Source organism: Sparus aurata, chromosome 14 (assembly GCF_900880675.1).
Source record: "Sparus aurata chromosome 14, fSpaAur1.1, whole genome shotgun sequence".
Lineage (NCBI taxonomy): Eukaryota > Metazoa > Chordata > Actinopteri > Spariformes > Sparidae > Sparus > Sparus aurata.
This window is the reverse complement of record NC_044200.1, coordinates 1,123,200-1,146,084: the sequence shown is the minus strand read 5'-3', so window position 1 is coordinate 1,146,084 and position 22,885 is coordinate 1,123,200. Positions and strand designations below refer to the sequence as shown.

The 22,885-nt window shown below is 41.9% G+C and overlaps 2 protein-coding genes across 9 annotated transcripts in view; one reads left to right on the top strand and one right to left on the bottom strand.

The window, feature by feature from the left end:
- msrb3 (methionine sulfoxide reductase B3) overlaps window positions 1–22,885 on the top strand; it is a 116,580-nt gene that overhangs the window by 58,828 nt on the left and 34,867 nt on the right. Inside the window, exon 4 of one of the 8 annotated variants that reach the window (XM_030440493.1) lies at window positions 7,001–7,584. The exons of the other annotated variants lie outside the window; for them this stretch is intronic. Within the exon in view, the coding sequence (XP_030296353.1) occupies window positions 7,001–7,004 (4 nt within the window). The 3' untranslated portion in view covers window positions 7,005–7,584. Of the gene's footprint in view, window positions 1–7,000; window positions 7,585–22,885 lie in introns of those variants that run through there. 8 annotated transcript variants of the gene reach the window in all.
- On the bottom strand, window positions 20,843–21,412 carry sst1.1 (somatostatin 1, tandem duplicate 1). The gene has a single exon (XM_030440506.1). The coding sequence runs from the start codon at window positions 21,393–21,395 to the stop codon at window positions 21,030–21,032; it is 366 nt and encodes a 121-aa protein (XP_030296366.1). The 5' UTR covers window positions 21,396–21,412; the 3' UTR covers window positions 20,843–21,029.

Here is a 22,885-nt window from a genome sequence, read left to right as displayed (position 1 = left end):
TCGTGTACACGACCCACCGCCCGACTCGACGGAGCGGACGCACTGGCATGTCCAAAACCGGATTTAGGGTAAATAATGTCAAACACGCTTTGCCGTTACGTTTGCTTTATGTCCGGTGCAGGAAGAAACAGTAAAAATGCGCTTTTGTCACAAGCGGATTTATACCTGCAGTAGCGCGAGCTGGACCGGGCTTTTGCTGGTGGTTCGGTCCCGTTCTGTTCTGTTCATCTAAACTGACTGTTGTGGATTGTAATGAGATTAAACAAGTCCAGACCGAGTCTGTTGGGGTCTGAGCAGATCCAGAGACGCGCGGTCAACAAAGTGGGATCTGAATCTGTGGATGTTCGTGTGTAGCTAGCTGCTAGCCGCTAACCGACCCACACGGCCCACCTCCCGAGTTGACGGAGCGAATGCACCGGCACGTCCAAAACCGGACCTAGGGTAAATAATGTCCGCCACGCTTTTCGCGAACATTGCTGTTACGTTTGCTTTATGTCTGGTGCAAGAAGAAACAGTAAAAATGTGCTTTTGTCACGAAAGTGTCCAAGCAGCAAGTTTGGTTGTTGAGGAACAGGAAAATGTGGGAGGGACATCGGCGGATGATTGACAGCAGCAGTGATGTGTTGGAGACGGCGAGTTTTGAGATAGCGAGTTTTGAGAGTTGAGAGATTTGTGACATATACCGTGTTTGGAGTAGTAGTGTGTTATGTAGTATTTGGTGTGGTGTGTTAAGTGAGTAGTGGAGTCGTGTTGTGAGGCAAACCAAGGAGGAGACGGCTGAATGTGGAACAGGCAGGAATGAGCTGAGGAGCCTGAGGCATTGCCTGCATTTAAATGTAAATGGTTACACATAACTTTGTAAATTTCAAAAACGTATGCACCAATTTAGTAAACAACAATTTATATTTGCATTTTAACTAATGCAATTGGTTCATTGAACATATTTGTGGTTTTCACAGTAAAAAAACTAACTTTTTCTACTCTGATTTTATGTTATTTTGTGATTTTAGGTCCATAGTGTTAATATAGTACCTTAAAATGAAAACATAACTGTACAGTCACACGTGAGGTTGTGCTAAAAATAATTACACCAAGTAAGGCAAGGTAAATAGTTTTTAAGGTAAAATATAATGGTATAATCAAAAGTAGTCAAAAACAGCCAATTATATCCCTGACGTCCCACCTTCAAACACAGCCTCATTTGGCCATCCATGAAAAAGCTACTTAACCTCCCACTTTTCTATAGGAATACATGCTTCCTACGGGCAATGCACTAGTTCATTATTAAAGCGAACTTCATTAATGATTTCTGTGACAAATTATTTTATGTTCCACTCATCCCATCACAGAAAAATGAGTTGTAGAAATCATTGGAACTCGAGACTACCATGATATACATGTTTTTTACAAGTAGATGTAAACTTTTGACCATGACTGCATAAAGTTACTGTACTAGTCATAATCAACTGCATTAGTACCCTAAACCATTGGGTTGAGAACATGCCCACAAAGATAGAGGGAATGAGATGAGTTTTGTCAAAACCTCCAAAGGATCCAGAGCGATCAGAGAGGAGTAGACAGAAAAACGTAACAACTTTGTCATTCCTAATGTAAAGGGGCGTTCAGACCGAACGCGATAGACGCGAATTGAGCGGCAACTCTACATTGAAAATCAATGTAAATGGCGCGATGATGTGCGATTCAGGCGGCGGCAGCGCGAATGAAGCGTCTAGCACGCCGTGAATGAAGCATCTGGGGTGTCTGGAGCGTCTGAAGTGGCGCGTTTGAAACGTCTGAAGAGACGCAAATAAAGTTGAAAATATCGAACTTTTCAGGCGGCATCGCCGCGACAGCCAATCAGCGACGAGTTCAAGCCGACGACGTCACTCACGTACGGTTGTTTACACTCAGACCAGCATAGCTAATTGTAGCTGTGTGTGGGCACCGTCCCGAGCTAACAGGTCCTCGAACTGGGCTCCGGTCAGCCTGAGGTTCCGCTGGAGCCGGTTGTCATCCAGACGGAGCTCCTGGAGGAGACAGTGAAATTCCCCCAGCTCCGTGCATCCCTGGAGGACTTCATGAACCCAGACACGACGGCGGTTGGTTTTCCGGCGTTTCTGGGACTTGTACAGCAGGTACAGTGCAGCAACGGTGGTGATATCAGCCATGATCGACGTGGAAAGAGAGCGGGTTGAGAAATACCAGTTCAAAAATAAGCGGGCAAGCGCGTCGTCTTTTTTTCCCCGTCAAGCGCGAATGACGCAATAGTCCAAAATGATCAAGCGATACAAGCGTCTCAAGCGATTGTTTTCGCATCTGTCGCGTTTGGTCTGAACGCAGCTTAACGGGAATATCTGAGAAACTCAGGAGGATCTTCAATAAACATCATATCCTGGTACAAGTGGCCTTTACCAACTCTGACTCTGAAACTCAGAGCTCACACGTCTTAAATACTCTGTAAGAACACTCCAACACAGAGTTGAAGCCTGCAATTCTGAACTGAAGAAGCCTCTCCCTTGGTCTAGGGGAACCCACATGTCATGATGTGCATCTTCACCATTCCTTTCAGTCCCAAAAAAGCCAGTGTTACAGATGAGTTACATTCAGACTACCATTTATTTTGCTTCAGAGGGAGAATACGGCCAACACAACAAACAAAAGAATCTGTTATCCTATGTTCCTTACACAAATCAAAAATGTATACAAAAGACCAAATCTTAGCTAACTCCTTACTCAGGATAAACAGGAGAAAAGGGTTACCAAGGAAAAAGGCTTCTCCTTCCTACTATGCTACTAGTCGCTATTTACAAATTTACCAGATTGTACTTCAGCTGAGTTATGCATAATGGTGTACATCACAACAAAACACTTGTCAAACTAGACTAGACTAAAATAATCGATGGAGAGATAAATTGCAGACAGCCGGTCACTCCTCTCTGGTGAGCCGGTTATCTAAGGGACCGTCCACACGGACGAAAACAACCTTTTTTCCTCCATCTTCCTCGGCATCGTTTCAAGATTATTTGCGTCCATACGGATCCACTGAAAACGACCAAAAACGCTGTAGTTCATATTCCAGGCCTATCCACCTTATTCCTGACTTCGTGAGTTTACCCATGGTTCATAGCGGTATTTGGTTATGCTCTTCCGGTTGAACTGGCTGACCTCGGTGTTTACGCTAACGTAGCTGTCATGCTTGCTCTAAAAACCGGCTTTTAACACAAAGAAAGCTACAGAATGGATAAAAATCGGCGGTGGATACACAGTACAGATGTTTTAATAAGTCGTGAGGACAGTTCACACAGTGCCTCACCCGTCAGTTCTCATGGAGTGGGCAGATGACATGAAGCATTAGCCCGGCATGCTTATCTATAATGCTTATCTTATATTTTCTGAAGGTGTTGACGGCGGAGAATTACGCAGTTACAAAAGCACAGAAGCATACAACTACCTGCACAGTAACAACATAGGGAAAGTACTGTTGAAGAAACACAGCAAGTTATTTCTGAAGGCAGTGGATCCCAGCCAGAGTGTCAATCAAGCTAAACATACAGCGTGGATAATGCTGAAGGAAAGTGAAGTCGTGGAGACAGGCGGCTGCTCGGACGTTGCCGGGTTAGGAAAGTCATGTAGCAGCTATTCTGTGGAAGATATTCATAAACCCAAATATTTATTTTAGTGTCAAAGCCGCGAGCTGCGCTAGTCTCCGTTCCTCCTTCCTCAGCATGGCGTGTAAGGCACAGGGCACGGACAAGTTTGTCTAAGTGGTTGATGTACTACACGAGACGTTTCTGAAAAAACAATTTTCATGAATTGTTGTGGCAACCAACAACGGCACATGTTGTACCTGAGCTCATTTTAAAAACAATTTAGCACTTATGACCTAACGCTAGTTGTTTAGGAGGCAAGGCAACCGGAAACAGAAAACCGCCGGCGGAAGTAGTTATCTGTCATGGCAGCCCCCATAGGCTTCCGAGGAAACAGGTGGATAGGTGGCACTTGACATTCACCAAAAACGGAGAAGAAGAGACGGAGCATGCGCATTAAGCTTGCGCGCGGCAAACAAACAGAGTAGACGGAGAAACCAAACACAACAAGAAGATGAAAGGAAAGTGCAAGGAAACCAAAATCGTTTGTGTGGACCGTTAATGGGGTCGAACTGCTGCTGCGACTCACACTCAACTACAAGGCGAGTAAGTTGCAAGAAAGGCTCAATATCTTCTGTGACACAAACACGAGCATGTAGATCGCCATTGTTGTTGTTATGAGACGTCGCAGGGTTCAGAGGTCGGAGGCAAGAGGTCGAGGGGTGGGGCGATGGCGTCATCGCTTTGGAGAGTATGTGGATTCGCTGTCCACATGAAAACGGGGGGCTGTGTTTTCTGATTTTTCCACCCTGAGGTGCGTTCAAAAAAGTGCGTTTTCAGGCGCTGCGTTTTCAGGATCCGTGTGGACGGTCAGCCAAAACGATGCAATACATGTGCGTTTTCGCAAAAGAGCATTCTCGTCTGGACGGCCCCTCAGTTGGTAGAGCAGGCGTCCCATTTACAGAGGTTTTGTCCTCGCTTCAGCAGCCCAGGGTGTGAGTCCCGCCTGGGCTCTTTGCTGCGTGTCACTCTCCCACTCTCTTATCCTGTTGCCAATTGGCAGGTCCAATCAGCAACACACACACACACATACACACACACCAGAGGTGGCAAGTAATGAAGTAGAAATACCTTGTTACTGTACTTAAGTAGATTTTTCAGGTATCTGTACTTTACTTGAGTATTTATTTTTCTGATGACTTTTCACTTTTACTCCCTACATTTAAAAACATTTTTTTGTACTTTCTACTCCTTACATTGTCAAAACAGGCTTGTTACTTTTTTTTTTTTATTACCCCAAAAATGTAGACAATAACAAGGATAGCCCCAAATAACAAAAATTGACAATGTCAGTAGCGGGTGTTTCCACCATTTGCCGCAATGACAGCTTGACAGCGACGTCTCATGCCCCTCACTAGCCTCATGATGTTGTTCTGAGGCAATGCATTCCACTCCTCCACAAGTGCTACACGCAGTTCTGCCAGGTCACGTGGGGGTGGGGTTCGATCATCCAGTCTCTGCTTCAGCTGGTCCCAGACGTGCTCTATGGGGTTCAGGTCAGGGGACATTGCTGGCCATACCATATGAGGCACTCCGACTTCCTGAAGTCGAGCTGTGACAATTCTGGCACGATGTGGTGGAGCATTATCATCCATGAACAGAAAGTTGGGGGTGTGCTGGTGTAATTGGGGGATGATGATGGGTTCTATGATGTCTCTGAGGTAAGAATGTGCAGTGACTGAGCCATCTACAATAACCAAATCTGTTTTGCGCTGACTGGTGATGCCTGCCCAGACTGTTGTACCTCCTCCACCAAAGGGAACCCTGGGGACCATGTTGACCTCAGCGTATCGCTCACCTCGCCTTCTCCAGCAACGCTGATGACCATCATTTCTGTGCAAGGTGACCCGACACTCATCAGTGAACAGGACGGTAGACCACTGCTGCATTGTCCAGGTCACATGGTCTTGTGCCCACTGCAAACGTTCACGACAGTGTCTTGGTGTCAGTGGAGTCACCTGCAACGGTCGTCTGGCATTCAAGCCAAAGCGGTGGAGTCGGTTTCGAATGGTTTGTCTGGAAACCCTAGTACCCCTCACATCTCGTAACTGGGCCCGCAGCTGTGTGGCAGTTGCATAACGATTTGTCTGAGTGCATAGGTCCTTAGGTACTGGTCATTGTTGCGGTCTGTCACTCGTGGGGCTCCACTCCTGGGTCTGTCACGAACTCTGCCAGTAGTTCTGTGTCTTGATGCAAGTCTGCTGATGACACTTTGAGACACACCAAGTTCACGAGCAACATCTGACTGCCTGCCACAGACCCGAAGGCGCGCTATGGCCAGGTGGCGCTGCTCGTCCGTTAAGTGACGTTGTGTGTTCATGGCTGTTTGAATGATGAACTTGGAATGACTTACTGACAATACCAGCTTTTTATACCCACAGAATGTTTAAATTGATGCCACATTCAAAAGGGTTGTCTTTTAGTTTTTTGGTATTGGCCCTAATATGTAAGGCACACTGTACACAGTGAGACCATTAAGTGAAAAACACAAAATGAGGTGTGTCTATCACCCCAATACAATTGCCTCCCTATCCCAAAACTCTCTGAAATGAAACAAACACCGTATGTATGAAATCCACTGAGTCTCTCACAATATCCCTGACTTATTGTGAGTAGTGTGTATATATATATATATATATATATATATATATATATATATATATATATATGTATATATATATATATATATATATATATATATATATATATATATATATATATACATACACACACATATATACATATATACATATATATTTAAGAGAACTGTGTGAGGTTGTCGGCTCTAAGAATGATTCATGGCGAATGCGTTGTGTCCTGTGCCAACCTAAAAACCATGAGCTTCTGGCGTTCAAGAACTCTCCGTCAAATCTGAATAAATACATACAGGTAAGGTGTATTTTCAGTTGTTATCATTTGCTCATTTAGCATTTCTTGTAGGCCAGTTTACAACGTTAGCAATGCTATGACAACACATTGTTTTGATACCATAGAGCTTACACTAGCTAGCGCTCGGTTAAAAAAACAACAACCCAATAATCAATTAATTGCTATTTTGCCACTGTTGTGAGACGTTACTCTTCAGGGCTCTCTGCCAGAAAGCCCCTCTTAGGTAGGTTTAACGGCTGAATGGTGATTTAGGTTAAAACAAATACATGCTCTGTCAGTAAAAGCTTTTAAGCCGAAATGTCTGAAGGCTAACGTACCCTTTGTGCCAATAGTTGTTAATCATCTACGTCAACTCCGCACAAAGACAATGTTAAACATTTATATAACAATTCTGTCAGGTGAACCACTTTTCTCTTATCTTTGTGTACGTCTGTGTCTTATATGTGTGTGTTGTCACTCCTCAGATGAAGGCCCATCTGTTATGGCTGAGAGAAGGAGGTGGACCCAAAAGCGAGGGACTGCCTGAGAGTTGGGCACAAAAAGTTTATTAACAAAAGGGGAGACACGGAGAAAGAACAAAGTGCACAACAAAACGTAACCCAAGAATAAATCAGACGCAACCTGAGCCATGACACCATCCAAGCAGCATAAACTGTGGGAAACCAGGCTAGAGTGCTACCTGGCCTGCCCGGATGATACCATGGATGTCCTGAAATCTTTCCCAGCAGTCTGCAACGTGTCACTGAAGCTCAACACACCTCTACCTGCCTCAGCTGCCTGTGAGAGGCTTTTCAGCACTGCAGGACTGATTTTCAGACCCAAAAGTACATGCCTGAATTCAAAGAACTTTGAGAACCAGATCGGCTAAATAAACAATTTTGGGATTCCTGTAGAGATGAGTGAATATCTCACAAAGAAAATTAACTTGATTAATCTAATTCTGTCTGAAATTTAACTCAAACAGACCAGTGATTTATTTATTTTTCTCTGTACCAGAACTATGCAGGTTGTTAATAAAGGAAAAAAACTATCCTATTTTGGGTGCCAAGACCTTTTCGTTTTGTTGAGTTATCAAAAGAGGTTTTACTTTTACTTGAGTAAAGGAGCTGAATCAGTACTTCTACTTTTACTAGAGTAATGTTTTACACAAGTATCAATACTTCTACTTAAGTACCAAATGTGAGTACTTGTGACACCTTTGACACACACACACTCAGAGAGAGCGACTGCCCTCACTGAAGGAGGAGGAGAAATAGATCAGCAGCAAATACAAACTGTAATGAGTCAAGGTCATAACACTATGTCAAACTGGAATGACCGTCTTTGAATAGAGGACGTGGCCTTTGATATTTTTGTATCACCCACCTACAATGTAGTACTGAAATCCCTCCCATGCAGCTTGACAACCATTCACAACTGGCTTCACCTAGCCCTAGCAACCCATATTAAGAACCCACAAGTGGCCCTAATGACTCTGAAACTCTGAGCTCACACATGTCTCAACAACTTTGTAAGGACACTCAAACACAGAGTTGAAAGCCTGCATCTCCCCTCCAGTTTATTAGAACTGAAGAAGCCCCTTGGATGAGAGGTGAAATGTCTTAAAGTAACTGAAACAAGTCTATATGCCTTTGATACAGCACTTAAACATTTCACAAACTGATTCAAAAACCAAGCAAATTCAAAAACTTATTCAAAAAAAAAACAAGCATGGCAAGTTAAATCTAACAAAAGCAAGACATTCAAAAATAAACAACGAAAAGGCTTCTTACCATTTGAAACCAGTCCAATAAACCGTTGGAGGCAGCGATATGTAATTACAGTGTTTTCAAATGATTAGTTATTTCCTGTATGGTAGCATTGTGATGGGCTATACATGTACAACATTAGGTTCCAATGACAGCACAAGTTCCCCATTGAGAGGCCAGCAAGTAATCCAATGTAGCATGATTTTGTAAAACCATCATTCGTGCATCAGTCATTTCTTGTCAGAGCTTTGACATGCCCTTTGTGATAGAGTTTGCAAGATCTTCAACAGCACATGAAAGGCCTCTTACCTCGTCCAAGGCTGCCATGCATCCATAAATTGAAGCGAGAGACCCAATAATCTTGTCAATGTTGTGTGTGTGTCTGTGTTCATGTCTTTTTTGGCATGTGCATCTCATTTTTGTAAGGATTGTCATGTCACATGACCCAGACCACATACCTCAGAGTGTATAACATGAGGTAATGTGCAAAGCCATCAGACGTAGTCCCTCTCTTGTATTATGTGATATGAAACCTCACACATAACAGTGTTAGGTGTTCAGTGGTTCTTGCTGTGGTCCAAGTGCATCAAGTATCTCTCTCTCTGGCTGTCTAGACTTCTACTGTCTGTGTTGTCTCTCAGCCCCTATGCTGACTGTGGATGTCTTGCTTCCTGGTCTCTGGCATCTGCTTTCTCTCTCAGCTTCTCTGGCAACTGTTGGTGTCTTGCTTCTGGGCCTCTGGGGTCCACATTGTCCTTGAGCGGAGAAGGTCCTTTATCAGGGATGCATAGTTGGATGTGTGGACTCAAGTGGGATGACCTTCAAAGATGATTGTAGTGTTTGTGGTAAGCAGTACATGCAGTTTGGACCAGCAGGGTTTCAGGGCATTTGTTGGTGGAGCTCTCTGATGCGGACCATTTTTACACTGAAAGGTTCACATGGGGAAGAATGTTTCCCCCCTTTTGCACAGGAAACATTTCTGAATATTCACACTAAGGATTTAAAGATTTTGACAGAATTAGAAATTCTAAAAAGAGTGACACATCTCTTTTTCGTTCCCCTCATTTTTCTTTCAATAGGTGCAAAATGTGCCTCTATGTGCCAATCTTTTAAAATTACCTGACACATCTTCCCTGTGTTCACATGTTACCGGCCAGGTGACATGTGAGCTAGCCACAGGCGTAGGAGGTGTGGGGGCCACAACATGACTATCATTGTTGATCCACAGTTTATTCAGCATTTACTGTACATCTATGAGAAACAATCTGTTGTCTCTACATCAGAGCTACCTTGTCTGAGGCCAGAAGATTGTTAGCAGCTCTGGAAGGACAGGGTTTTAAATGGACCTGGCAGCTGCTTTGGCTGCATAGCAAGCCAACATATTGTATCATGAAATATGAGCATTTTGGCATGCATTAATCAGAGTTCATGACATGGCAATATCTGCAACACTACAATCAGTAGGCCATTTGAGGGGGGATGCTATCCCCCTTGTTAGCAATATTACCAAAAAGCATACCCGTTGTTAACCTGCCATCACTTTCCATCCCCTAGTAGCAGAAAGTGTGTTATAAATCACAGGCGGCCGCAATCAGCCAGGCACAGCTCCTTTGGGTTTTGGCTGCCTAGTCTATTTTTGATGAAAGCCGCAACAAGCTGCACAGAAAAGGTCGGACCGACAGGAAGTCAGAGACACAGTAACAGCATAGAGCATCCAGTCAATTTTCAAAATACAACAATCTGTGCAGACTCCTGATTGTATAAAAATAAAAAAAAATTACCAGATCAACAAAGTTGGGCTGGCAAAAGACTCCATGTCTGAAACGTTCCTGCTGGGGTTCTCTTTATACATTCATGGTATGATGCCATGCTGAGAGTGGAATAAAACCTGTAGCAGACACACATATTTATTTTCAGTAATGTTCAAGTTTTTTCAGAGATTAGTTTTTTCTGACTGTTAATATTAATATTAAGTTTGCTATTTATGTTCTAAAACTAAATGTTACTTTCTGTATGTGTTTTTAGTGTGTCTATTCAGAACATGGTGGCTTATGCTATGTTGGTAATTGTCATTTTTGTGCTGGTTTATAGTTTAACCATTTGTGAGGTAGCCATTACATTTCCTAACACCGGCTGCTTTATCCCCCGTTGAAACGCTCTCTGCTGCAGTGACTTTCTCCATTCTGTATTTAAAGTTATAAAAACACAAGTGTAGTAGGGAGAGAAGGAAGATAACTAGATAAAATGGAATTGTAGTATTAGAAATGTCACAGTTATAGTTAAGGTGTCCTGCATCAATGTCCTTTTAGGTGGTGGACATACAGTAGGTGTGTCAGGGCAGGGTGGTGCTCCTATTGGGCCACCCCCCCTGTTATATATTAACAAAAAAGAAAATGGCAGTAGTCTCACAGGGCTCCTCTGTCATTCTCTTTGCCCCAACATTTGTTGTGAGATCCTTTGACAATCCATGAACACATCTGGCTTTTTTCTGTAATTTCAAATTGCCATATCAGTCCTCATTTAAGTTATTTTAGGTCTTGAGACAAATTAAAATGTATGATAATATAAAGACACATACCACAACAGTAACTGACAAAGACACACATAAAAACAAAAACCTATATTTTGGATTAATCACAAATCTTTTGATTTAATCAACCATGTTTGTTTTGGTGCTTTCGGTAGACCTAAACGTTATGGTCTGCATTGTATTGTTTTGTTCTATTTTGACATTTTTTGACTGACTGACTTAAATTCCTGGACACTTTTGTTTTCTTTTTTAAAATGTTTTTCCTATTGTTTCTATTTTTGTGTTGGAGTATTTTTTTTCTTCTTGGTACAAACTACATTAACCAGATTGGTCAACTCAGTCTCTGGTCTTCAGAACTGCATGGGGCACACAGTTGACACTGTCACATAGCGTTGTGGATTGATGAAGGATGTGCTATTAACTGAGACGGTGAGGAGAGCTTTTGTGTTATCTCTTTCAGTTTAGATATGCTTTTTCTCAACTTGAAACCATCAATTGTCAGAACAGTGAAATCAGTTTAGTATTCCATATAGCATGTTCGAACGAATGGTGTGTTGAATCTACATAATCTGGAACATTTGTTGACTAGTGGTATTTGGCAGTATTTGTCTTTCAGTACTAATGCCAACTTTCTGGGCAGGTGGACTCCTCGATTTATTGCTGGATTAATGTGAATGTGATGCAGGTACACAGCCCAGTAAACACATCTTTTTAGTCCTTAAGGATGTCTCTTTCCTCTTCTTTTTGCACTTTATATAGCCTACTCTTTTAATTAGTCCAATCTCTATGCAGGAATCTGCCCTAAAATAGCTGCTGAATTATCTTGCAATTCAAACTCATGCACTCCAGTTTTGTACTCACATTTCAGCTTTTCCACACCCAATGGCACCATCTGGTGATGGGAACAGGCCACTAACTTGAAGCTTGACTTCATCAAAGGTGCAGTCATTTTTCCTCTCTTTTGTGTCAGTAGACCCAATAAACATTTCACTTTCTTCTTGTAAGTTTTTCCTTCACATTTCTATTTATTTTCTGGGAATATTTATTTCATTTCTTTGTTTGGTAAATGCAACCAAATCTTTTTTTCCGTGAACAAACTTAGTTTAACCATGGGCAGTGCACTTGCAAGGCTCATGTTTATATCCACAGTCACTGCATTTAAGTTTTACCATTGTCTTTGGCCTTTTTGCTAACTTCATTTGTCTCAGCTTGCTCATTGCCACATCAATTTCTTCATGTAAACCTTTCATGTGGCTGTCTATAGCTTCATTAACTCAGCAAATATTAATAGCTTTGCTCAATGACAAGTCAGGGTCTCTGAGAAGTCTTGCTCTAACCTCATTTGTGACACCACAGATAATGTGGTTGCTTATCAGTGACTTGGTGAGCTGCTCAAACTCACATTTCTTCACCTTATTCTTCAGGTCAGTAACCTAGGTTATTGCTGGCCACAAGGTACAGCTCAAACTTCTGGATCCACGAACGGCAGATTTTCAGCCGGATTTCTTTCCAGGCATAAACTGTTCACTGACTGTAGTTCCTCCATTCTTCACTTCTGACACCATGTCACATATTGTTGTGGATGGATGGAAGATGTGATATTGATTGAGATGGAGAGGAGAGATTGTGTGCTGCCATGTCGCTCAACTGAACATTATTCTGCATCAGGGTCAATGACATGACGCCAACATTTTTTGTCCGACTATTTTTTACAGTAAAACAAAGGTTTAAAAGCATAAAAGAAATCACAGATATGCAGTATATCTCCCACATATATACCTACTTTAACCTTTCAAAAACAGTTAGTTGTTGGCAATTTTTGTGCACTTTAAAGCATAAAAATATCATGTGGTGCGACTGTCCAGCCTTACTTGTTGTTTCAAAAACGTCTTTAAAATTACCCTAAATCTGTTCAAATGTATTTCCTTACCTATTTGGCATGATATCCAAAGTGTTTTGCAGTTCTGTACACATTTTCAAAGCATTTGTAGTTATAGTTTCATTATAACATAAAATCAAACTTCCGATGTCCGAAGATGTCAATTTTATGAAATATCATGTGGTGTGACCATCAAGAAATTACCACTTTGGTACTTTTATTCTGAAATCAAGTAAAAGACAGGAAGTTGCATCATCCAACAGTTTGCCAAGGTTTCTTAATCTTTCTTAATAAAAAATGCTTTTAATTCTATAAATATATATTTTGATTTGGGTGGGACTGAGCTACATGCCGAAGTGTCCTTGAGCAAGATACTGAACCCCAGAATTGCTCCTGATGTGCAGTTGGCACCTTGTGTGGCAGCCACTGCCATCAGTAAGGGTCCTGCAATGAGCTGGCGACTCATTCAGGGTGTACCCTGGCCTTCGCCCATGAGTAGAACTGGATTTGGCCCCAGTAAGCCCCGCAACCCTTCAGGGGGATAAAAAGCGGCAACATCCCGCAACCCTCACGGAAAAAGCGGAAAAGAAAACAAGCGAACGAACTTCAAATTAGACTTTTGTGTAAAGCTAGCTTGTTTTGTTAAGGCAGCTAATTATTTAGCTGCAATTGTTGATTGAACTTGAAAATATCATTTTGTGCAACCAGATATCATTTGGTGCGACATAGATAGGTAGATATATGCCCTAGATAGGCAGATTTTGTGCCTTAATATTTAATTTAAGACTTGCATACAAAAAGTACTTTATATTTAATTGTTTTTGAAAAGTCTTTTGTGCAATTTGAGTATTTTTTCCCAGATATTTCAGAAATTACAATTTATGTTTGTTTTTTGTATATTATCATGAAAAATAGTATAAAAAAAAATTGAGCATGTAATTTCACGGTGGCAATTATGTATGTATTTGAAATTTGTCATTTATATATTGTTTTAATCTATTTTACCAGATGTCACTGTCAAGCTAAACAAAAACTGCTCGCCACGGGCAGTGTGTTAATGCTGACCCTGCGGCAAGAAATGGGTGCCTTGCTAAAAGAAAAGAAAAATATCAGTGAAGAAAACAACATGGAAAGATTCCATATTTGAAGTGTTATAAGAGAGAGGAGAGAAAATAAACAAAGAGAGAAATGGAAGGCTGCATCTAGTGCTTATAGAGAAAGTAAAAGATGGAAAATGCTGTTTTAGATTTGACACTACTATCTATGGAGGACATTCCACCAGTCCTGGTTAGGGATGCACCGATCCACATTTTTTCACTTCTGATCCGATCCCAATACCTGAATTTGGATATCTGCCGAATCCGATACTATTCCGATACCAGAGCTCTGTTTGCTTTAATATTAGTATTATGATTATTGTTGATCTTATGTGAGGCTGAAATAAACTCCTCTCTACAAGCAAGTATGACATTGGGCAGACATCTGAAGTCCAAATATCTGTAGTAAAGCTCAGGGCTTGAGCTCCTTTTAACTTCTCAGCTAACTTGGTTGATACTCAGTTGTATAGTTCAGGTAGTGCAGTCTCTACTAAATGCAGGCCAAGCTGTGGCAGACCCCAGACCTGATAACCAGGATTTTAATCCACCAGTGCCACACCAGATCAGACTTTTTCAGACAGATATTTCATGTTTTATTTGATTAAATTGTATTATTTGCAGGGTTTCCCCCAGAAAACTTGCTAAGCAAGGTGGTAGGTTGGAAGGGCGGCCCACCGGCAGTGAAGCATGTTTTTTTCTGTGACAGGGTCCTGATACAGGCCAGCAACTGACTGATGGTAGTGCTCTATAGGCAACAGATTCATGACATAGTAGAGTTTAGAGTGGTTCCATACTGCCTTGCATTAAATCAGAGTTAAAAGTTAATTGGTGGGCAATTACGTGCTTTAGGAGCCAGTAAAGGCATTTAAAACCACCAATTACGGCTTCATACTCCATATTTATCACTAGCTCAAATGCTGCAGTGATTGACAAGCCTACAACATCAAAACAGTGCAAGCTAACTATTAGATATTTCATAATAGATATTTCATTGCTTCTGCTTGCTGCCATATTGATGCTGGTGTGATGGTGGACCCAACATGAGCGCTTAGTACATCTTGCCTATAAGTATTGCAAGGGGCTTCAATAAAAGCTCTATGGCTTGTGTTCATGTCAGGAACCTGAGACAGTGCAACATGCTTTGATTTCTTGTAGAAACTATGACCGCTAAAGACATTGGGCCTCATTCATGAACCGTTCTTACGAACAAATTTGTTCTTAAGTCCCATTTTACGAAGATTGTGGCATTCATGAATTTTTTCTTATCTAGGATTTTTTCTTAGGCAAGAACAAATCCTACGAACACTCAGGAGTACTCTTACGCACATTTCAGTGCTGAAATGTTGGCATGGTTGTGTTCTTCTCTTGTGTAGTTCAGTAAAATGCAATATTACAGTGATAATTCTGTCATATTTATTCATTTATTTATTTATTTCATATTTTTGGTAATTTACAAAGAATTTAAACTCTAAAATAAATTTAATGTGCCAATGATAAAATGATTACTGAAAAATTCAAGTAAATTGGAAACATGCCATCAATTAGTAACCCCCCCAGCCTATTTATACGTGGCATTTCTCCATCCAGGGCCCGCAAAACAATGGCATATATATTGCTCCTGTGGCTTTCATCAATGTAAGAACACAGCTGTGAACAATTCTGAGGCTTACGAACGAGTTGGTGAATCTGACGTAGGGTTTTCTTCAGGAACCTCTTAAGAACAACTTAAGAAAGAATCTAAGAGGATTCTTAAGAAGATATTAATGAATGAGGCCCATTGTTCTTGGAGGGGATGCAGGGCAGGCTTCTATAAAGCTGTACTTCCTGCTCCACCCTCTCTGGAAGGGACAGAGGGTGAACAGTTTCTAGATGAGACTGCAGATCATTATCGTCGTCCTCAAAAAGTTACTCCAGCACAGCCTTCCTCTGCTTTACAGGTGGTGGTGTCTGGAATTAAATGGACAGAACCATTCATAAAACACACAGTGAAACAACATCCTTGCCTGGCCATGTTGTTGACATGGGGCTATCAGCTTAAATTAGGTCGACATCTTCATCCTTTTCATCATCTTCATGCCCCCTTGGTGTCTCTGATGGCTTGAGAAGAGATGTATTATATATTAATCACAGAGCCAGAGGAAAGGTCTCATAATAGATTATGTGCTATAGTGAAAGTGTCAAATTCAAATACCTGATCTGTAGCCGCGGCTGCAACTGCGGCTGCCCTGATCCTTTCCCAGGTGTCCTCCTCGGTTCGTTCTAGCTTTGACTTGAATCTGGGGTCCAAGGCAGTGGCTTCCTCCAGGAATTCCCGGACATCAGGATCCTCAGTGATGTTGATAGGTTTTCGATGTGGTAAGTCCCCGGGACCCACAGGTAGTGAGTTGAGTGGGTCCCTGGGAAATTCAATGGGTCCTGACTCCCCAGTTAAAAAAATTTCTTTCTTTCTTATATTATTCTATTTCTTAAATTTTATTGAGTGTTAAACTCCTTTGATGGTGGTATGATATGGTTATAATAAACGGATATATTCATGTATGTTCAAAATGTATCCGAAATTAAACAAATAAAATTACAAATCTGAAAAGTTTATTGTAAAACAACTGTCACAGTGGCATGACATATGACATTCAAATCAAACAGCATTTTTGTAGCAACATAAATAGCACCAAAATAAATTACTAAAATTCAAATAGTCTGCTGACCTGCAATAGGTTTTATCTTTTTCTTTGGTGGCATTTTTGCATTCTCCTTTTCCTGCTTACTCGAGAAAAAACTAGATCTCGTTGGAAGTGCGATGTATGCGCAGACGCCGTTTGGGCAAAATGGCGGCTGCCATTCAATGTAGTTTTCATCACCACCACCGGATTATGTTTTATTTATTTCATTACAGCACATCCCCTAAACGTTAAAACATAATCGACACGAATGAGCACAGCATCGAGCAGTGGAAACGTGGGTTTATTTACTATGAAGTTTGTATTTTTAATTGTTGAAATAAGAGGTGTAGCAAGCTTTTCAAAAGTGCGGGGGATGGATGTGGTGGTGGTGTTTTTTTAAAACAATTTTGGGTCGGGGGGTGATGATAAATGACACTTAAATCTATGTCTATAATAACCACACCCTGACATGTAAGTGTGACATCTGTCTTGATTTGTTTAATTATAATATAATATTTATAATAGAAGCCTACTGCAACTGTACTTTTTTTTTTTTTACCATTAAATGTTATTTTATACATTATCATATTTTATAATGTTCTGTCATGGACTATATCACTTCACTGCTAACAGAAAAGAGAGCTGCTCACTGCCAGTTGCAGCTTCTTATCTTGATCTGCAGTCTTTGTTAATTTTTTGTCATGATTGTTATTATCAGTACTTAGATTATCAAAAATCACAGTTACATGTCAGGATGTGGTTATTATAGACAGATTAAATATTTAACTGTCATATGTCATCACAGTAACAGCCAGGGCTGCCTTAACCTAATGTTAGGCCCCGGGGCTGAGAGGTTTTGTAGGCCCTCCATCCCCTCGATTTATAGAGTCTCATTTTAAAAAAGCGTAACATCTAACCCTAACCCTAACCCTAACAACAAAAAAACATTGTTTCCATAAATACTCCAAGATTCATATACTGCCAAACTAAGTACTTCCTAGAATACTTGTATAACTAGTATGAAGTACTTTTACTGTGTACTTTTCGAGTAATACTTTGTCAAAATCCTTATCAGAGAACAAGATTAAGGATATTTCACCTAACTTTGACGTGGAATAAAAAACTTATTTTCAATAAGGAGTCCAAGATTCATTTACTACCAAACTTAGCACTCCCTAGACTACTTGCATGAATAATATGTAGAAATGTACTTGTAACAGAGTATCATTAGACTGTGGTGTTGCTCCCTTTTTGTCGAAGTATTTCCTCCAACATTGTGAAAATCTGAAACGCATGTTTATCTCAAGCTCCTCGCTGGCCTTCCCCCTCCCTCCACCAGGCAGCCTGGCCCTGTTGCTGTCCTCCTCAGACAGCTGCTGAAACTCAGTTAGATTTTTTCAGCAATCTCTCACTTTCTTGGGGTCGACAGAGAAACATCTAGTACAGGGGTACTCAAATACAAATCTTAAAGGGCCACAAAGATTTTTTTCAATAACTCAAAGGTCCATGTATTGAGGTCGGTCAGGCCACATGCAATAATACTGTAATATTCAAAACAAAATGTCCTTTTCATTCTAAACAACAAAATACGAACTAAAATAAAATGTATTCCATTTTAACATAAATTAAAATACATAGTTGAATATTTCCTCCTTTTGTTTGCCTTCAAACATTGTGTCCATCACTTCAGTCATGCATTATTTTATTTCATTGTGACATAGCTGTGACAAGCATCCTGCTTGCAGCTTGATATGACGATTTCAGTGCATTTATTGGTGTTGTGCTTATCGCTGAATTTTGAGGAAATGTCTCTTCAAAATTCCTATGCTTCGTCTCATAATGCCGTTTCAAATTGGAAATCTTCATCACAGCTTCTCCTGGCATATTGTAACGCCCCTTGTGGACTGTGGCGCAATGACTCTTGGGTATTCTGTTGGTGTTGGTGTAATTATGGTTTGTGAATGTGTTTGTGAATAAGATGATATGTAAAATGATTGTGGGTTAATTCACGTCATTTGTTCTTTGATTAAATGGTGTTGAGTTTTAACAAGGATGATAAACATTTTGGCACCGTGAGTGAAAGGGTGTTTGCCGGGAGAAACTCCCCGTCTGTTACAATATTTGTGTGTTTGAAAATACATGATGAGATGGAGTAGAATTAGTTAAACTACGTCTGGCCTTTGTTACCGCTGCACTGTCAGATATGTGGGGCTTGTCCTGTCAGAGGGAGAATGAATGCAAATTTTAAATCCCTATTTCTCTGAGTGGTGGATTTTCACTGTTCACTTTGTAATAGCAATTTACTTAGAAACATGCCATTTTCAATCTTTTACCACCGGCAAAATGTGAACACGCGAACTGCTCCGAAAACGAAAGTGAAAGTTAAAAGTTGCGCTCGCAGCAGTGAGTGACCCAGCTGTCTCTGTATCGTTGGCATGGAGACAAGTCCCGGTGCACACGTGCTGACCCAAACAAAACACATGGTGAAGGAATAAAAGTTTGGGGGCCACAAACAGGAGGCCGGCGGGCCAGATGCGGCCCGGGGGCCGCCTATTGAGGATCGCTGATCTAGTAGCTGCTTCTCCCGAGTTTTCCTCTGCATATTTTACGACAGAAAGTTTGAATTTCGAGTCATACTTTTTAATTTTTTTTGCTGCACTGGGGCCATGGCAATCATCAGTGTGATACTGACTGCAGTTTACTGAAACCCGGCTATTATTTTGTAATACGTTGGCTGTGCGTGTGTCCAAGCGTGTGTGTTTGTGTGTGTGTGTGTGTGTGCGTGCAGTGCGCACGAGCATGCGCTTGTGTTTCGGGGCACGAAAAATATTTGCACCGGGGCCTATCACCATGATGTTACGATACTGCCGGGAATAATGACTGTAAAAGTCTTGTATGTTTTATGATTCTGATGCCACACTGCAGCCTGACCCACAGTCAGAGCGGGTTCAGTACGATTACCGTAATTGTTAGAGCATTTGCGCACTGAAAAAAAATGTGCGGCTGATTTCGATGATGGAAAATGAAAATTAGATTCATTATTTCGTTTTGGTTTCCTTGTTTATCATAATTTCTGTCTTGGGCTTAAAATAGGAAAACAAACACAATTTTTCCATGTTTGGTGCATACAGAAAAACAGAAAACGAAATATTGACTCGTTTTTTCGTTTTTCATTTGCCAGATTAAATGAAATAATTGAATGATCAGATGATACACGACCCAGAAATGTACCATGGGAAATGGCATAACAATAACAGAAAATGTAAATTAGATTCATTTTTTCGTTTTGGTTTCCTTGTTTATCATAATTTCTGTTTTGGGCTGAAAATAGGAAAACACACACCAGTTATCAATGTTTGGTGCGTACAGAACAACAGAAAAATGAAATATTGACTAGTTTTTTGTTTTTCGTTTGCCAGATTAAATGGAATAATTGAATGATCAGATGATACACGGACCCAATAGGGGTTGTCAAGATGAGGACATGGTTGAACTTCAACAAGTCACATTACAGCGACTTGCTAGGAAAATAGGAAAACACACACCAGTTATCAATGTTTGGTGCTTACAGAAAAACAGAAAAATGAAATATTGACTAGTTTTTAATTTTTTTGTTTGCCAGATTAAATTGAATAATTGAATGATCAGATGATACATAGACCCTATTGTAACTTGTTGCTTGAGGTGCGTGAGCTGAGGTAAACTTGAGGTTCCCTTTTGTCCAATCCAAATGTAGAAAGCATCCTCTGTTGAAAACAGGCTAAATAAATACTGTACTCGTTGTAGTCATTTAGATTTCATTAACAATCATTCAAATGTCATAGAATTTTTTAATTGTTTTATTATTTTGAGGACGCCACAGGCCTAATTGATATGGTTTGCAGGCCAGTGCCATATTTTGCCCACATGTGTGATATAGTGATATAGTGCTATATAGGGCTGGGCGATAAAACAATAACGATATCTATCGCGATAGACATGTGATCAATATCAATAGAAAATACGTTCAATAGAATGTTCGACAATTTCACTGAACTCCGTTAGAAACAGGTGCAAAATACAGTGCGAGGCCCAGTTGCTAGAGAGGTTTATGCACGCAACTCTGTTTACTTTCGATCAAAACGAAACGTAACAATTTCAGACACAGATACATGGACACAGACCTTAGAACCTCCGTATCCCTACGCATTAGCGCAACGGCCCAGTTTTAATGCGTAGGGGTACGGAGGTTCTACGACCGAGAAAATGTAGTGCCAAAAGAAACGGCGGTCTGACGGCAATGTAAAGCGGTGTGAATTCTCTCTATACAACGTACACTTGAACTGATATAGATATTTTTAGGTGGGCCTTTCCATAGGTGGTTAAAATTTGCTTTGCATCTGGACTCCTTTCTTTTTTTTTTTTTTTTTTGTCTCAAACAGATTTTATTCAAACCAACAATTAAAAATAGTTTCATCAGTTTACATTCAGAAAGAATCAGCTCAGAAAAGTCTAAACAATCATGAAGGGTCGGAGCCAAACAGTCTGTACAGCGTCTGCTGGGGACGGACGGAGGAGGTGGAGGAGGAGGAGGAGGCTCTCAGCAGGAGGTGAAGGTTTTCCAGAAGAAGTTCTTGCAGCCGGCCTTCCTCTCTCGGGGGGCGAGCAGTGGCCCGCTGCCAGCAGCTCGCTCCAGATCCACATGGATGTCTTCAGGTTCGCCTCCAGCCAGAGGGAAGTTCTCCTCCTCCAGAGCCTCGTTCTCCACCTGCAGGAGGTCCGACAGGAGCAGCTCCGCCAGGGCAGACCAAGACATGTCCTGTTTGGAGCCCAGCAGCGGGGTCCGGTGCAGCAGCAGGCGGAGTTTGGAGTCTCTCTGTGCGGCGGAGGAGCAGCTGATGGAGGCGGTGAAGGAGAGGAGGAGCAGGAGGAGGCAGCGGAGGCGGCAGGAGGAGACCAACTTCATGAGGAGGCTGACGGGTCTGCGGATCTTCTGCCTCTGTCCCGTTATGGCGGGTGGATAGTGCCAACGCAAGGTTACCAGTAGAAGGAGAAGGAGCAACCTCCCCTTCCGTCACCGCCTGACCGTGTGAATTTTTGAATGGGAGTGAATGGGACAGCAGATGAGACACCAGCGGCGACTTCGCGGCGAGTGCATTGAAAGAACGTGTATGGACGGCGACGTGACGACGGCATATGTTAGAATTACAAACAAAATATACGCCTGAAACACACGTCGTCACCAAAGCACGTCGTCTACAAAGTACGTCGTCACACTCAGAATTTTTTAAGATGAAAGATGCAACATGTTAGAATTGGCAGACAATAAGTGCTCAAAACAAATAGAGGGCAGCACATCTCAAGTATAACTATTAACAGCTACTGTGGGACAGTGGCTTAAAAGGAGACTCCCCCCCTACATATTACTTGTTACCTCAATAGCTTACCTGGTAGGAGTTCTTCAACAAATACCCATTGCAATGACGGCGTAGGTGAGGCGACGTACTTATCAACGGCGACTTGCACTGGCGACGTCAGCCAGTTCAGACATTGATGTCACACGAGAGTCTCCTGCGGTAAGCCTGATTTATGCTTCTGCGTCGCGGCGACGGCATAGCTACGTCGTCGACGCAGACCCCTACGCGGACCCTACACCGTAGCCTGACGTGCGCCTCCAAAAAATCCTGACTACGCGTCACGTCGACGCATCGAGACGCGAACGGCAAGGACTGTGATTGGTCCGCTCAGAAAGTCATTTCTGGCAGTTGCTTTTCCGGTCAATAGTATAACAACACCGCCATTTTTAAAGTTTTTGTGGTACGAGCGGCACGGAAAAAATGGACCAGGCAGACAAGAGAATTATCGAGGAGGTCAGAAAATATGACCACCTTTACAACTCGTCTTCAAGACATTACAAGGATTGCCGAATGGCAAACAACTCCTGCCACACCCCCCTAGCGGCTTGGCGGTGAATTGCAGAACAACGCGTTCCCTCGACGCAGAACTTCGAATGCTCAATGACGGCGTAGGGTCGACGACGTAGCTACGCCGTCGCCGCAACGCAGAAGCATAAACCAGGCTGTAGGGTTACCCTGGCACTATCCACCCGCCATAGTCCCGTCACCCGGTGGTGATGATGATGATGATGGTGATGATGGTGGTGGTGCTCCTCCGCCTCCCGCCTCAGTGAAATGACCCGTGTTCAGAAACTTCACTCGGCGGGAGGCTCGCGGCCCTCAGCGGGACGCCGAGCATGCGCACGAGGTCCTGAGAGTTAATTTCTCCTTCAATCAGAGGCTGATCAATATCTGTTCATATTGATCCTGCTGAGAGGGGACTGATCACAGAGCGGCTTCAGCTCCATCAAACCAAAGAAGAAGAGACGATTTATCAACATGTTTTATTCATAATTCATCACCAACAGACTGCAAGTGACACAGAGTCAGTCACACTCTA